General features: G+C 49.0%; 1 protein-coding gene across 1 annotated transcript in view; it reads left to right on the top strand.

Annotated features, from left to right (window-relative positions):
• Positions 1-17,385, top strand: part of LOC140426708 (probable voltage-dependent R-type calcium channel subunit alpha-1E) — a 1,526,345-nt gene that overhangs the window by 1,122,206 nt on the left and 386,754 nt on the right. The window contains exons 17-19 of the mRNA XM_072511794.1: positions 7,952-8,024; positions 12,309-12,426; positions 14,142-14,209. Of these exons, the coding sequence (XP_072367895.1) occupies positions 7,952-8,024; positions 12,309-12,426; positions 14,142-14,209 (259 nt within the window). The remainder of the gene's footprint in view (positions 1-7,951; positions 8,025-12,308; positions 12,427-14,141; positions 14,210-17,385) is intronic.

Raw genomic sequence — 17,385 nt, 5'->3', positions numbered from 1 at the left:
ACAGCCAACGCAGACCTATACAAGAGCAAGATACAGTTTGGGTTGCTGTACCCAGCCAAGCTCTGGCTAACCTTCCCGAGGAAGGAGTGCTTCACCGCACCGCACGAAGCAGACGGATTCGCACACAGGCGTGGGCTGGGAAGGCAGCAGTAACAACACTGATTACAAACTTTTTTTTAAAAAGAGCAATTGCACAGGATAGAACTGCCTCATTTTCGATCTGCTATTAGTCCCAGGAAGAAGGAGGTGAAACCGTTGAGGTGCAGAAATGGGCGGGGAGTAGGAGGAGGGGTGGAAGGAATGCAGCATGTAGGGGAAGGTAAAAATCTCTGCTGAGGGAAGGGGCCACCATGTTAGCACGCACGCTAGGACAGGAGAGTACCGGAGGAGGGCCGGGGCTACTGTGGCAGAGTTCCCGAGTGGGAGAGAGTGCCTGGCAGAAGGGGGGATAAAACTTCAGATAGTGGGGGAGGAAGGGGGGAAAGATATTTGGGGGCGGGTAGGGGAGGAGGCCCACAGGGGCATGGAAGGGGGGAAAAGGGTGTTGGACAAGTTTGGGGGGGAAATGGGAGGTAGGAGGGGGAGGGTTATAGATAGAACGCTGGCTAGGACGGACAGGGAAACAACAGAAACAAATACACCAAGGATAGCCATTTTGGATGGCCCCCGGACAAAGGGAAACCGCAGAGTGCAGGGGTGCATGCACAAAGTAAGTATGATTGACCCTATCAGGATAGTCACCTGGAACGTCAGGGGACTTGACTGCCCAGTGAAAAGATCCAGAGTCTTCTCCCATCTGAAAAATCTGAGAGCTGATGTTGCCTTCATCCAAGAAACACACCTGAGGGGGAAGGACCTGTGTGGGACAGAACCAATCATGCCACAGGATGAGGATTAGAGGGGTGCTCAACAAGACGTCACCATTCACTGCGGCAAAGATGGTTTCAGACCCAGGGGGATGGTGTGTCATGTTTAACGCTGTCCTGGAAGGGGCACCAGTGGTCCTCGTAAACATGTACGCTCCCAACTGGGAAGACAAGGAATTCATAAAGATGAGGTGCTTCCAGTGATAGTAGCAGTGGAGTACTCTGCAATTGTAATCTCCGATCATGAGCCACCCTGTACCCCGGGATGGGGAGGAGGTTGCCACCTGCCACCATGCGCCGGGCCTGGGCGCAGGTGGGAGACAATGTGAGCACCATGGGAAACAGTGCCAGGAACGGCCAGCAGGACAGGAAGAAACTGCACAACCTGCTCAGGGCAGCATTGTAGCACTGTGCCTCTGGCACCAAACCCTGACCTACACATCCGTAACCCCACCCCCGGCGGGAAGACCAAACCCCTACCCTGCACCATATCGGCCGCCAATGCTGGGTGCCCTGGCCACTAAGGCCACCAGCTACTCACCCCACTGTGCTGCATCTGATTGTTGAACACTGTTTCTGCTGTCTTCTCTCCCCTCCCCTGTCCGGGCCAGGAGAAGTCGGTCCACAACCTCCATGAGGGGGGAAAAGACCAGAAGGGGACCGCCGGATCATGGCCCCTCACCGCAGCAGTGCAGCGTGCACTGGACCTGATCGGTGGCCCCGGTGACTGGGCAGTCACCGAGGCGGAAGTCGGCATCGGGTGAGCAAATGAGACCCCGCTGACCTGCGGTTCCCCATGGCCCGTGTGTGGTACAGCAGGTGGATGTGGGAACCCCCAAGGGGACAGACGGGCGGAGGGCGGGCTGACCCCAGGGCGTGCTGCAGTCCGGACTGGTTTGGGGCTTCTGGAAAGGATGGTTCCATCTATACTGGAGATGCAGACACAGAGGCAGGGACTACATGAGGATCCAGTGCCTGCATCAACAGTTGGAGGAGTCCAACTGCCTGCATGAACAGGAGGTGCTGCCCAGCATGTGTGCCACCCAGGTCAATTGGGTGGCATCCGAGTTGGAGGCCTTGGGGGCGAAGGTTTAAGCCATGGGACAAGATGTCCAAGGCCTGGGGCACTCTGTGCGGGCGGTGGCCGAGACCCAGTGCACCAACTCCACCAGGCACGGGGGACCTTTTACAAGCATGGAGACAAAGCCAGCCACCTGCTGGCCCACCAGCTGAGAAAGGAGGCATCCAGGAGGGAAAATCCCAGGTAAAAGACAGGATTAGCAAGCTAGTCACAGAGACAGAACCTTTGCAACCTTCTACTAGGAGCTATACACCTCCGAGCCCCCAGAGGGGGAACTTTAAGATGAAACAGTTCCTTGATGGATTGGACGTGCCAGTATTGGGGGAAGATAGGGGATGGGGCCTGGAAACACCATTAGAACTGAAGGAAGTCATGGAGACAATTAACTCCAGGTAGGCAGGGAAGGTGCCGGGGCCGGACAGATTCCCAGTGGACCTCTATAAAAAATACACGCCAGCACTGGTCCAGCATCTGTGAGGGATGTTCACAGACTAACTAGCAAGATGTAACCTGCCGCCAACGTTGGCTCAGGCCTCAATATCCCTAAACCCCAAAAAGACAAAGACCCGATGAAGTGTGGGTCCTACAGACCCATCTCACTCCTTAACACCAATGCTAAGATTTATGGCGAAGGCCGTGGCAAAGCAGCTGGAGAGCTGCGTGCCAGAGGTAGTAGCGGAAGATCAGACGGGCTTTATCAAGGACAGGAAACTAACGGAGAACATCAGGTGCCTGCTGAACGCGATCATGACCCCATCCAGAAGTGATCATCTCGCTGGATGCAGAAAAGACCTTCGAAAAGGTCAAATGGAAGTACCTCATAGAGACATTGAAACAGTTTGGGTTTGGACTGATGTGTTGGGTGTTCTGGATCACATACAGGTCACCAACACTTGAAGTAGTGCAACACTATTTTATTAAAAGGTTAACTATTTAAACATACTTGAACTGTGGGTAAATACGATACTAGCTTTAACTAAAGACCTTTGCCTTGTCCTAACCAGTTGATGCACTCAGCACATGGTGAATGTCTTGTGTTGCAGGCTGTGAGCTCTGTGCTCCTAGCTAGCTGCGACTCGAATGAGCGGGAACTCTGATGCCACCTGTCTTTATAGTGCGTGTGCTCTCACTGGTGATTGGCTGCGGTGTTGTGTATGTTAATTGGTCCCACTGTGTGTCCATCAGTGTGTGTCTGCACCATGATATACTGGTGAATATTATGACATCCCCCCTTTTATATAAAAAAATGTGCCTGCGTGACAATAAATAGTGTGTGGCGAATGTTCCTGACTACGTGTGTGCGAAATATTTACAGGATTATGTACATAAAACTAAGCTATTTACATGGGAAGGTGCCTGTGCAGAAGAAACAGTGTTTCACACAAATAACGAGATGAACACTATGTACAAACCACTTGAACGATTAAACGGAAGAACAGAACAGACCAGAGTCCATTAGTGCACCAAGTTCACAAATTAAGTCTCTGAGGTGGGCGACGGATTCTCTTGACCGACAGGGTGGCACACCACTCATCGTCTGGATCGATGCTGTATACCAACTGCGGCTGGTGTCTTTGCTTCGGGGACAGCCTGTTTTTCGTTACGACACCAACTCGAAAAGGCGCCTTCGGGTCCTCAGTGTCACTGCTGTGCGGGAGGTCGGAATCAGACTCGGTGACCATGGGTTGAATTGCCCGAACATTCCTGCGAGGCTGGCTGAAGCGATATGAATTGGAAGGCTGAGCTGCTCGACAGCAGGCAGCATAGTGGCCAAGTCTTCCACATCGTAGGCATTGTCGAGATTTTGCGGGGCATTGCTGCTTTAAATGGGCGGAGCCACAGTTACCGCACGTCGTGATGTCAGCACGTTTGCTGCGCCACCGCGCATGTGCAGTGCAGTCATGTGTGGTGCGCGCCTGCGCATTACGTTCCTCCACGTCGCCGTCCCCTCGTTTGGTATGTACAAGCGCGGGAGTCCGTGAAAAGCGTGCGAAATGGCCGCCCTCATCCAGGCTGAGGCCCTGGAGGTGCTCAATCACTTGGACCCGTTTCGCCTCGTGGGGACCTTGCCGCGCCGTTTCAGCCGCTTGTATCTGGGAGTAAAGACTGGTGGCATTTTCATGTAGGACACAGGTCTCGATGGCGGTTGCTAGGGTGAGTTGCTTTACTTTGAGGAGCTGCTGACGTAGAGGGTCCGACTGATCACTGAAAACGATCTGGTCGCGTAACATGGAGTCGGAGGTGGGCCCGTAGCTGCAAGATTGCGCAAGGATGCAGAGGTGCGTTAGAAAGGATTGGAAAGGTCCGTCCTTACCCTGCAAACGCTGCTGGAACACGTAGCGCTCAAAACTTTCATTCACCTCTACGCTGCAGTGAGTGTCAAATTTGAGGAGAACTGTCTTGAACTTCATCTTGTCTTCGTCATCTGCAAAGGTGAGAGAGTTGAAAATGTGGATGGCATGGTCCCCGACCGTGGAGAGGAGAAGAGCAATCTTTCTTGTGTCCGAGGCGCCCTCCCTGTCTGTGGCTTCGAGGAAGAGCTGGAAGCGCTGTTTGAAAATCGTCCAGTTGGCCCCAAGGTTGCGATGGCGATGTGGAGCGGTGGTAGTGGGCTGATGTTGTCCATGTTGCAGGATGACGGAATGCTGGCGGAAGAGGGAGATCACTTGCAGGTAGGTCTAAGAAGTGTTAGTATGCAACCACCCCTGGTATCATGATGTGTTGGGTGTTCTGGATCACATACAGGTCACCAACACTTGAAGTTGTGCAACACTATTTTATTAAAAGGTTAACTATTTAAACATACTTGAACTGTGGGTAAATACGATACTAGCTTTAACTAAAGACCTTTGCCTTGTCCTAACCAGTTGATGCACTCAGCACATGGTGAATGTCTGTGTTGCAGGCTGTGAGCTCTGTGCTCCTCGAATGAGCAGGAACTCTGATGCCCCCTGTCTTTATAGTGCGTGTGCTCTCACTGGTGATTGGCTGCGGTGTTGTGTATGTTGGTTGGTCCCACTGTGTGTCCATCAGTGTGTGTCTGCACCATGATATACTGGTGTATATTATGATGTGGAGATGCCGGCGTTGGACTGGGGTGAGCACAGTACGAAGTCTTACAACACCAGGTTAAAGTCCAACAGGTTTGTTTCGATGTCACTCGCTTTCGGAGCGCTGCTCCTTCCTCAGGTGAATGAAGAGGTATGTTCCAGAAACATATATGTAGACAAATTCAAAAATTCCAAGCATTGTCTGGCATCTTTGAATTTGTCTTTGAATTTGAATTTTAACCTGGTGTTGTAAGATTTTGCATGGTGTATATTATGACATGGACCAGGGTTCACCTTCTGCGCGCACCTCCCATGGCAAGCATACAGACAAACACCACCAGCTTTGGATACATCTGACTGCACAGTTGCACAAGGCAGGGATGTCTGCTGCCCCCGCTGCTGTTTTCCCTGGTGATTGAACCAGTAGTGATCGCCTGTAGAACGGCGAAGGGGTGAAGAGGTATCCAAAGGGGAGACAGAGAGAATACAGTCTCACACTATGCAAATGACCTGCTCCTCTACATCTCAATCCCCCTGGGCAGCATGGAAGGAGTAAAGGAAGAGTTCGGAGCCTTCTCAGGTTACAAGCTTACATGAGTAAGATGGAAATCTTCCCTGTGAACTTGCAAGGGAGAGAAGCAGAGCTGCGGGACTGCCGTTCAATTGGCCCAGACCAAATTCTGCTACTTGGGGCTTCAAATAGCCCGTTACTGTAGTGGAAGGGAAATTAACATAAATGAAATACTGCTGAAATATTCTGGTTTCAGCCTTATTATGAAAACACATTGTCCTCCGAAAGATAATAAAATGTGTACTCGAGTTGTTTTTAGCCAAGGGCAAGAACATACGTACTACGTATTTCATCGTACGTACTTTCCAAGGTCTATTTAATATAAACATGCCTGTTTACTTCAGATTCTAGAAACATGCTGTCTTCAATCGAATCTCAGAGTCCAGTGCAATGGCTTTGCAGCTAGAATACTCTCTCTCTGCAAATATATTTGTGTAAATAAATTTCCTGAAATCGAACCTCGATGAATTTGTCTTTATTATGATTTCCACGACAACTGGACACGGATCCACAAGTGGAACCTACCGAGTTTGGTGGAAGAAGTGAAGAAGGGCCTGCAGAGGTAGGGCTCACATCCACTCTCCCTGGCACGGAGAGTGCAGACCATCAAAATGAACATACTGCTCAGGTTCCCCTTCCTGTTCAGATCCCTCCCGATCTACATCCCCAAGGCTCTTACCTTTACCCACCCCCACACAGTCGATAAGTTTAATCATGGTGTTTACGTGTATGTGTGGGGGGTGGGGGTGGGGGAGGGGGGTGGGGGGGGTGGAGGGGGTGGAAGGTAAGAACCCGAGGATTAGGAAGAAAATCCCACAAATGAGGAGGAATGTGGCAGGCCTCGCCCTCCCGAACCTCCAATTCTACCACTGGGCGGCCACCACAGAAAGAGTGCGAGCTGGGTCAAGGAACCAAGAGCAGAGTGGATGAGGATGGAAGAAGGTTCCCTCCGAGCGCTAGCCACAACTGCGCTCCCCCCCCCCCCTCCCCCTCCGGCCATTTACTCAAAGCCCAGTGATAGTAACCAAATAGGAATGAAATAAGGCAGCACTTCAGACCACCTGAAATGGCCCCCAACTGAAATCATCACAGGTTCACTCCTGCAACAATGGATGCCTCCTTGACAGGACGAGGGGACAGTGACGGTTAGGGGCATAAATACGGACAGTAGAGTAGCGATTCTGGGGGAACACAAGGAGAAGTTTCAGCTCCTGAGAAGGAACGGCCTGAGGTACATACAGGTCAAAAACCTCCTCCGCAAGGAAACATGGAAACAATGTACTCCCAGATACCAGGACAGTCACTACTAGAAAATCCACTGAACACGGGCGACCTGGAAGAGGGATCTGTGTGGACATGTATGGACAACTGTTAGAAGAGCAATGCTTACACCTGGACGAGACAAAGAAAAAGTGGGAGGAAGAACTAGGCAGGAGATAGGGGGAAGGATTTTGGATCGAAGCGCTGCACAGGGCAAACTTCACCACTATATGCACGGGGCTGAGCCAAATGCAACTAAATGTGGTGCACAGGGCGCACCTAACGAGAACACGAATGAGTGGGTTCTTCCCAGAAATGGAGGACAAATGAGAATGGTGCCGGGAAACCAGCAAACTACGCTCACATGTTCGGGCATGTCCCAGACTTGTCGGGTACTGGTCGTCCTTCTTTGAGGCCATGTGCAGAGTTGTGGGAGTGAGGGTGGAGTTGTGCCCACTAGTGGCAGTCTTTGGGGTATCAAAGCAGCCAGAGCTCTTCATGGTGAGGGGTAGCTGATGCCCAAAGCTACAGACTAGCTGTTCGATGTGGTGGAATTTCTCAGGCTGGAGAAGATATAATTCACCACCTGTAGGTAGTAAGAAAGCTTTCGCAGGATGTGGAAGCCGTACATCAATTTGTTCCAAGACCTGTACGTGGCCAGCAACCAATAAAGTAGGGAGGGGGGACACAGAGCAAGTCATGGAACAAAGAAGAGAATGAAAGTGGGGGGGGGCAGTGGAGGGGGTGGGCTGGGGGACAAATACACTTGAGAAACATGGGAGACAGGTAGAAGCGAGGGAAACTATAAGAAACCCCATTTTCTGGCAAATTAATGCCTGAACCACAATGTACGTAAACACTTTAAATACGTGTTTTGGCCAGGTCCGACAATGTAAAGTCTGAAAATGAAATATTTTTGTTAAGTGGGGGCTATTGTTACAGATGTCAGTTAGAACTTCTATAGCTTGTTGGGCTTGTTCAGCACAGTGAGTGTATGATTTTAAATGTTAAAAGCTCTAAAACTATTTTCCAAAAAACATTAATATGCCGAAATACAAGATGTGACTGTATCATCACAAGCAAGGCCCCACCGGACCATTTCACCTCTTCATTTCCACGGCAGATTCAACTTTCCGGATGAGACCCCGTCAACCAACTTCGACACCTTTCCCGCTGCGATCATCACTGTGTTTCAGGTACGAGGAACTGCCACATTAAATCAAGACCATAACCATGTGTGAATAGGTCAGAACAAGGAGCTGAGAGGGAATTTGAGAAGTGGGAAAACTTACAATTGCGCTACTTGACTCATGAACAAAATCCCTCCCTTTCTGAGTAATACATGTGAAAGCTCGTAACACTAGTCAGTGAGAGGTGAAGATGAGTAAAACTAGTCATGAGAGGGTATGATGGTTAACACTAGTCAGTGAGAGGTGAAGATGACTAACACTAGTCAGTGAGAGGTGAAGATGCTCAACACGAGTCAGCGAGAGGTGAAAATGAGTAAAACTAGTCAGTGAGAGGTGAAGACGAGTAACACTAGTCAGTGAGAGGTGAAGATGACTAACACTAGTCAGTGAGAGGTGAAGATGTTCAACACGCATCAGTGAGAGATGAAAATGAGTAAAATTAGTCAGTGAGAGGTGAAGATGTTCAACCTAGTCAATGAGAGATGAAGATGAGTAAAACTAGTCAGTAAGAGGTGAAGACGAGTAACACTAGTCAGTGATAGGTGAAGATGAGTAAAACTACTTAATGAGAGGTGAAGATGAGTAAAACTAGACAGCGAGAGGTGATGATGAGTAACACTGGTCAGTGAGAGGTGAAGATATTTAACACGAGTCACTAGTCAGCAGAGGTGAAGATGAGTAACACTAGTCAGTGATTGGTGAAAATGTTTAACACGATTCAGTGGCTGGTGGAGACAAGTAACACTAGTCAGTGAGAAGTGAAGATGAGTATCACTAGTCAGTGACTGGTGAAGATGAATAACGCTAGTCAGTGAGGGGTAAAGTTGAGTAACACTAGTCAGTGATTTGTGAAGATGAGTGACACTAGTCTCCCAGGCGTTGACGCGATATTGCATTTCTTGAGGTAAGCTTCCAGTGTGTCTTTGAAGCCCTTAATTTCGCCTCCTCTTGTGCGGAAGCCTTCCTTGAGCTAGGCAAAGAGGATTTGCTTTGGAAATCGGGACTCTGACATCCTAAGCACATGGCCGACCCAGCGAAGTTGGTTTCGGATGATCATGGACTCTATGCTGGTGCTCTTGGCTCTTTGAATCATTGAATCATAGAATTTACAGTGCAGAAGGAGGCCATTCAGCCCATCGAGTCTGCACCGGCTCTTGGAAAGAGCACCCTACTCAAGCCCACACTACCCTAGCCCCATAACCCAGTAACCCCACTCAACCAACACTAAGGGCAATTTTGGACACTAAGGGCAATTTAGCATGGCCAATCCACCTAACCTGCACATCTTTGGACTGTGGGAGGAAACCGGAGCACCCGGAGGAAACCCACGCACACACGGGGAGAACGTGCAGACTCCGCACAGACAGTGACCCAGCCGGGAATCGAACTTGGGACCCTGGAGCTGTGAAGCAATTGTGCTAACCACTATGCTACCGTGCTGCCCCAAAGGCACTGATTTTACTACACCTGTCCTTCCAACTAATGCAGAGAGTCTCAGACAGCATAACTCTCCTGGGCCTTGAGGTTCCGTCTGTACATAGTCCAAGTTTTTGAGCTGTATGGAAGAGTTGTGAGATTCTACTTGAGGTTGAGGCTGAGACTAATTCTTTGGTAAGTGCCCACGAAGATGTCAAGCATGGCTTGAAGATTCTCTTCTGAGAAAGTGGAGATGGTAATATCATCCTCATGCTTAAGTTCCATGAGCGAAATCAATGTTGCTTTCTTCTTGGATTTCAACTGATTGAGGTTGAAAAGTTTTCCGTTCATCCTCTAGATGATATCCACTCCACTGGGAAGCTTTCTCTTGACCAGGTGGATGATAGTGGCTATGAAGCTGGAGGAAAGGGTGGTGGCGATGACACATCCCTGCTTGACTTTAGTCTTGACCTCAAAGGTTTCTGTCTTATTTCCGTTGGTGCAGACTGTCGCCAAGATCTTGTTGTGGAGGAGTTGGAGGATGTTGATGAATTTCTCTGGATAGTCGGCCTTTGACAGGGTGTTCCATAGCACTTCCTGATTGACTGAGTCAAAAACCTTGGTCAGATCGATGAAGCCAATGTAGAGTGGTTGATGCTGCTCCTGGCATTTCTTTTGAAGTTGCCCAGCAGTGAAAATCATGTCCATTATTCCATGGTTTGGTTGGAAGCCATGATGGCTTTCCAGAAAGAATTTGCCAGAGACGAGGAGAAGGCAGCTAGCGAGGATTCGGACGTTGATCTTTCTGGTGATGGAGAGTAGGGCGATTCCTCAGTAGTGCCCACAGTCCACTTTGTCTCCTTTCTTGAAGATGGAGGCAATGACAGCATCCCCGAGGTCGGCAATAATTTCTTCTGATCCAGATTTTTAGCAATACCTGATGGAGATGACGGGTGATCTCTTCTCCTCCAAGTTTGAAAATTTCTACTGTGATGCCATCCACTCCTGCAGCTTTACATTCTTCATGTGTTAGTGCAAGATGGCCTTTGATGGTGAGTTGGGCGATTTCCTCAAGCACCTCCTGATTTATGATTGTATCACGGTTTAGGAGTTCTTTGAAGTGTTCTGTTCATCGAAGGCTGATGTTTCTCTGTCTCTCAAGAGGGTTCTGCCCTTTCTTCGCACCAGTTTGAGAACTAGGGTATTGGATCCATATATTGTCTTGGTGGATTTGCTTTGGAAATCGGGAGATTGGGTGTCATGCGCATCAGCAAGGAGTTGCAGCAATGTTGGTTCTTGATTTCCCTAATTTTTCTTTGTACCTCCACCTTGGCTAATTGATGAGCTCTCCTTTTTGCCTCGCGGATTATGTTGTTTTTCCAGGCATGGAGGGATTTCCTCCTCTTGTCGATGAGGTCTTGGACGGTGTGGTCATTCTCATCGAACCACTCTTGGTGTTTCCTGGTCTTGTAGCCAATGGTTTCTTCACAGCCTGAGATGATGGCTGTCTTCAGCTCTTTCTGGTTTTCCTCCACTCCATTAAAATAGACACTATGGAGATGGTGGCGAAGACATTGTTGGAACTCAAGAGTATGCTTGGCTCTTGAAGCCGCTCAACATTGATCTTTTTTCTGAGCTGTTTCTTCAGCTTCTGGTGGAGCATGACGGACATAGAGGAGTGGATGAGCTGGTGGTCTGTCCAGCAGTCACCTGCAGTGGTCATTGCTTCGGTGATGAGGGTATCTTTTTGGTCTCAGGATCAAACAATGAGGATCCTAACTAATATTTATTTTAATAATATTTATTTTAACTAAGCCCACACGTCCACCCCATCCCCGTAACCCAGCAACCCTACCCAACCTTTTTTGGACACTAAGGGCAATTTAGCATGGCCAATCCACCTAACCTGCACATTTTTGATCTTTGGACTGGGAAGAAACCGGAGGACCCGGAGGAAACCCACGCACACACGGGGAGAATGTGCAGACTCCGCACAGACAGTGACCCAAGCCGGAATCGAACCTGGGACCCTGGAGCTGTGAAGCAACTGTGCTAACCACTGTGCTCCCGTTGATATCACAAGAGTATCTTCCGCTTGATTCGCCATTGAGGACTTATTTTTGGTTGTGCTTTGTCTGATTTATCCCCTCTGACCTTACTATCATGGGTGACCCTGCCAGGAGCTTAAGACGACAACTACATTGTCTCGGAATCATCGGAACGTTCAAGCCTCTTCACCACAGCAAGGAGGCAATCCAAGGAAAGGAGAAGATGAGTAACATTATTCAATGAGAGGTGAAGATGAGTAACACTAGTCAGTGACTGCTGAAGCTGTTTAATAATTGTCATTGAGAGGTAAAGACGATTAACACTAGTTAATGAGAGGTGAAGATGTTTAAAACTAGTCAGTGAGCGGTGAAAATGTTTAAAACTAGTCAGTGAGTGTGAGCAGTGACGATGAGTAATACTAGTCACCAAGCAGTGAAGATGAGTACCACCAGTCAGCGAGCAATGAAGGTGAGTAACACTAGTCAGTGAGGGGTGAAGGTGAGTAACACTAGTCAGTGAGGGGTGAAGATAAGTAACACTTGTCAGTGAGGGGTTAAGATGAGTAATATTAGTCAGAGAATGGTGGATATGTTTAAAACTGGTGAAGGTGCTTAAAACTAATCAGCGAGCAGTAAAGATGTTTAAGTCTAGTCAGTGACTGATGAAGATGATTAGGACCCTGTAAACCCTCTGTGTCTGTTCCTTACTGTGACCAGGGCATTGGAGCAATGGGTCTCTGCACCCACCTCTCACTTCCATCTTGGATTTCCTTTGTGGTTAGATTTTCCTCATCAGCCTGAGTAACATGGAATCTTTCTCTTTTAGATTTTAACAGGTGAGGATTGGAATGAGGTGATGTACAATGGGATAAAATCACAAGGAGGTGTGAACACAGGAATGTGGTCATCTGTGTATTTTATTGTCCTTACACTCTTTGGAAACTGTATCCTTTTACTGGGTAAATGTCCTGTTCGCTATGGACTTGGCTGTATCTATATCGCACTCACCTATTTGGTGACAAGCTCAGTGAATAACAGACAAGAAGTTTCTAGAATTGTCTTCCAACTGCATTCAAAGTCCTCAGCCACCAGACTCAAGCGTGCAAGTGGTAGAGGCAGCACCAAATTGGTGGACCACTTAGCCATGGTAACCATACCATTGAAGGCACCAGCCAAACTATTGCCCAAAATTAGTTGGAGAATTCACAGCTCGCAGTCTGCCATGTTAGCGCTTTCTTTCACTGGCGAAAATCAGATCAAAAAGTGTTTTGCATCACCAGTTGCGAGAGAGGTTGGCTAATAATGGTCACGGGATGTCGTGACGTCTGTGACTGTTGCGACTGACTATCTAACTCCTTGATGAAGGAGATTTTCGGATTGAGGAGCAAAATGGGGCAACAATAGGATACGAAACGGTGAATTAGAACTGAAGCAGGTACCAGAAAATAAATCGAAAGAAACGTCAGATTGTATCAGGCATGCCAATAGTCGCTCAGTGGTGACTCATGCTGGAAAGAAATCATGCTGTCAAAGCTTTTTGTCTTGCACTCATCAGGACAAATGCAAGAATACCAAATTTCAAAAGTTAACACACAATAGTTTTTACTGGGCATAAGTTTTAATTGAATCAATTAATTAAATTGATGACTTTGATTCATTCCAATTGCCAATTGGTCTTTGCAGGGTAGCACTGTTGCTTCACAGCACCAGGGTCCCAAGTTCAAATCCTGCTTGGGCACTGTCTGGGAGGAGTCTGTACATTCTCCCTCTGTGTAGATTTCCTCCGGGTGCTCCGATTTCCTCCCAAAAGACATGCTTGTTAGGTTAATTGGACATTCCGAATTCTCCCTCTGTGTACCTGAACAGGCGCTGGAGTGCGGCAGCTAGGAGATTTTCATATTAACTTCATTGCAGTGTTAATATAAGCCTACTTGCGATACTATTAAAGATTATTATTTCATGTTCTGTAATGGGTGCACAGATTGTTTTTTTATCTGTGGATGTTGTTGGCTGGGCCATTAGTTGCACACCCCTCATTGCCCTTGTACTGAGTGGCTTGCTTGGCCATTTCAGAGGGCATTTAAGAGTCAACCACATTGCTGGAGTCACAAGTAAACTAGACCAGTTAAGGATGACAGATTTCCTTCCATCGAGAACATGAATGAACTGAACCACTTTGGTTTTTATAACAATTGACAATAGATTCATGGTCATCATTAAACTTTTAATTCCATGTTTTTTATTTAATTCAAATGTCACCATCACCAACCGAACCCTGGTCCCCAGAGCACTACTCTGGATCTCTGGATTACTCGTCCAGTGACAATACCACTGCCTCCCCCAAAGTGCTGAGGACAGAGCCTTTGGAAACTCACTGGAGAAATCATTCTTATTACTTGGGATTCCAGGATTTCTGCCGGTGTTTTTGGAATGAAGATCAGTAGTGGCGCTGAAATTCCACAGCCACAATTCTTTTTGCTGATTGACATCTGCTTTGACAGTTTGTTAAGCAAAGCCCAGTTCTCGAAGGTTAACCAAGTGTTACTTGGCCAACTCCTGCAATAATGTGAAATCTTTCTAATCAGGCGTAACATTACCCGTTCGGATAGAGTATGATAAGACACATTTTCTCTGACTCTTTCTTAACCCAAATGTAAAGACACCTTACTGAATGTCTTCTTGGCTATTGCTGTCGATAATCTAGCCAATGCTCAGGAGTTGACAAAGGTAAATAAATATCTTTTTATCAGTTTTACTATCTGCTTTCAATTAACCAGAACAAACTGGGTACAGAGACACTACAATACAGAATCCATACTAGAATCCATACTGTACATATTACATATTACATACAATGCAAAATCCATGCTGTGCAAAATCCATGCTGTGCAGGATCCACATTGTACAGATTACATACAGTGCAGAATCCGTGCAGGGCCAAATCCATACAGTGCAGATTACAAACTGTACAGCATACGAACTGTATGGATTACATTTACATGCAGTACAGAATCCATACTGTTCACACTGGGCAGAATGTAAGACACTGTGCAAATTCCACATCAGGCAGCAGCAATATGTAAGCACGAGAACCTGGGACAACGTGCTTCCCTAAAAGTGAGGCTTTCATCTTCGAGTTTGCTAAGTGTGATTTATTGATTGAGCGAGTGATGGCTTTGAAAGTTCTGCATGCTGCTTAGTTAATTATATTCGACACACAACAGATTGCATTACCAGTAGGGTAGCAACTGCCTTGTGGGAAAGAGTGCGGCCCTTTTACATGTGTGGAAATTAGCATTGTGTATCTGTTGCACAGACACTGCACAACCTTGCAAAGAACAAAGAAAAGTACAGCACAGGAACAGCCCCTTCGGCCCTCCAAGCCCGTGCTGACCATGCTGCCTGACTAAACACTTCCTGGGTCCGTATCCCTCTATTCCCATCCTATTCATGTATTTGTCAAGATGCCCCTTAAATGTCACTATCGTCCCTGCTTCCACCACCTCCTCCGGCAGCGAGTTCCAGGCACCCACTACCCTCTGCGTAAAAAACTTGCCTCGTACATCTACTCTAAACCTTGCCCCTCGCACCTTAAACCTATGCCCCCTAGTAATTGATCCCTCTACCCTGGGGAAAAGCCTCTGACTATCCACTCTGTCTATGCCCCTCATAATTTTGTCGACCTCTATCAGGTCGCCTCTCAACCTCCGTCGTTCCAGTGAGAACAAATCGAGTTTATTCAACCGCTCCTCATAGTTAATGCCCTTCATACCTCCATCCACTTCATGGGACTGCTGCCAGGGGGTTCCTGGAAGTGTTGCTGCAATGTTCCCTATGGGCAAACTGTGCTGCGTGCTTACCCTAGTGGTCAGGATATGACTATGGTGGACAGGTGAGAAACATTGACCATTCAGTAGCGAACATTCTATTTTACACATCTGATTTTGTCAACCATTCGTCATTAATTCCTGGTTTTGAGTTGCTCTCCAGAAACCTCAGCATAAAACCTGTCTGCACTCTGTAGCATGAAAGAGAGAGACGTGCACTGTCAGAGGATTAGTACAGGTGAGCACTGGGTCAGTAATGAGGGAGTGCTACAGTATCAGAGGGTGAGTACTGAGGGAGTGCTGCACTGTCAGAGCGTCAGTACTGAGGGACTGCTGCACTGTCAGAGGGTCAGAACTCAGGGAGTGCTATACTGTTGGAGGATCAGTACAGGAGGCTGCTGCACTGTGGGACTGTCAGTACCGAGGGAGTGCTACACGGTGTGGTAGTCACCACTGATTGTATATTGTGTGTGCACACCGAGCTGCTCCCATTCTGGTAGCAGCTGCAGGAGGCCACATATCTCTGCTTAATAAAGCATTGATTACTCTCTACTCTCGTCTTATCGTAATTGATAGTGCATCAATTTATTAAGCAGAGATATTACAGCGATGGAACTACGCATCAAGCCAGATCGCCTACAGCTGCACCCGCAAGCAGCTAACGCCACGTCGGCCTTCGACCACTGGCTAGATTGCTTCGAAAGCTACCTCGGATCAGCGACTGAACAACCCTCGGACGCACAGAAGCTCCAGATCCTGTACTCACGGGTGAGCTCCGAGATTTTTCCCCTTATCCGGGATGCGCCCACTTACCCTGAAGCTATGGAGCTTCTGAAAAGACACTATATCCGGCTGATCAACAAACTCTACGCCAGGCACCTCCTGTCCACGAGGCAGCAACTCCCCGGTGAGTCATTAGACGATTTGTGGCATGCCCTGCACATTCTGGCGAGGAACTGCGATTGCCAGGCAGTTTCGGCCGCTGAACATACAGAACTCTTAATCAGGGACGCTTTTGTTACGGGAATGGGGTCGGCGTACATCCGCCAGCGCCCATTAGAAGGGGGTACGCTTGACCTCGTGGCAACCACGCAACTCGCGATCGCGCTAACGGTAGCCTCCCGTAACGTACAGTCGTACGCCCCCGACCGCATGGCGCCCTCATGGACATCATGGGCCCCACCAGCGGCCGCCCGCAGCCAACCCCAACCCAAAGCCTGCGCCGCGCGGCAGCCAGCCAACCCCGGCGGGCCCAAATGTTATTTCTGTGGGCAAGCAAAGCATCCCCGGCAGCGCTGCCCGGCGCGGAGTGCAATCTGCAAGACCTGCGGGAAGAAGGGACATTACGCTGCTGTGTGCCAGGCCCGGTCGATCACTGCTGTATCGAGGCTCATTTTTCCTGCACCCCCACGTGCGACCCGTGGGCGCCGCCATTTTCGTCCCCCCAGACCACGTGCGGCCCGTGGGCACCGCCATCTTCCTCCAGCAGACCACATGCAGCCCGTGGGCGCTGCCATCTTTAACGCCACCCGCCATGTGCGCCGCGTGGGCGCCGCCATCTTTGGCGCCATTTAGGACGGCGCCCCAAGACCCCTGCTCGTCGGGCACTTCATCTGGCCATTCTTCGCCTGCCACCGCCGCCAACCAGCCCGGGGCCAACAACACCAGCCGCAGCTCGCCTCCATCACGCTCAACCAGTCCCGGGTGCACAACCTCGCAACCGCGACTACGACGGTGAAAGTCGATGGGGACAAGACATCTTGCCTTCTTGACTCCGGGCGCACGGAAAGCTTCATCCACCCCGCTACGGTAAGTTGCTGCTCCCTCGCGGTAAACCTCGTTATCCAGAGAAACTCCCTGGCCTCTGGATCCCATTCCGTGGAATTCCGGGGGTACTGCATCGTCACCCTCACCGTCCAGGGCATAGAGTTCAGCAACTTCCGGCTGTACGTTCTCCCCAACCTTTGCGCTGCCCTGTTACTCGGCCTGGACCTCCAGTGCAACCTCCAAAGTCTAACTTTAAAACTCGGCGGACCCCTACCACCCCTCACCGTATGTGGCCTCACGACCCTTAAG

The sequence above is a fragment of the Scyliorhinus torazame genome, chromosome 7 (assembly GCF_047496885.1).
Source record: "Scyliorhinus torazame isolate Kashiwa2021f chromosome 7, sScyTor2.1, whole genome shotgun sequence".
In the NCBI taxonomy this organism is placed as follows: Eukaryota; Metazoa; Chordata; class Chondrichthyes; order Carcharhiniformes; family Scyliorhinidae; genus Scyliorhinus; species Scyliorhinus torazame.
Note: the sequence above shows the minus strand (reverse complement) of the source record. Positions and strands in the feature narration are given on the sequence as shown.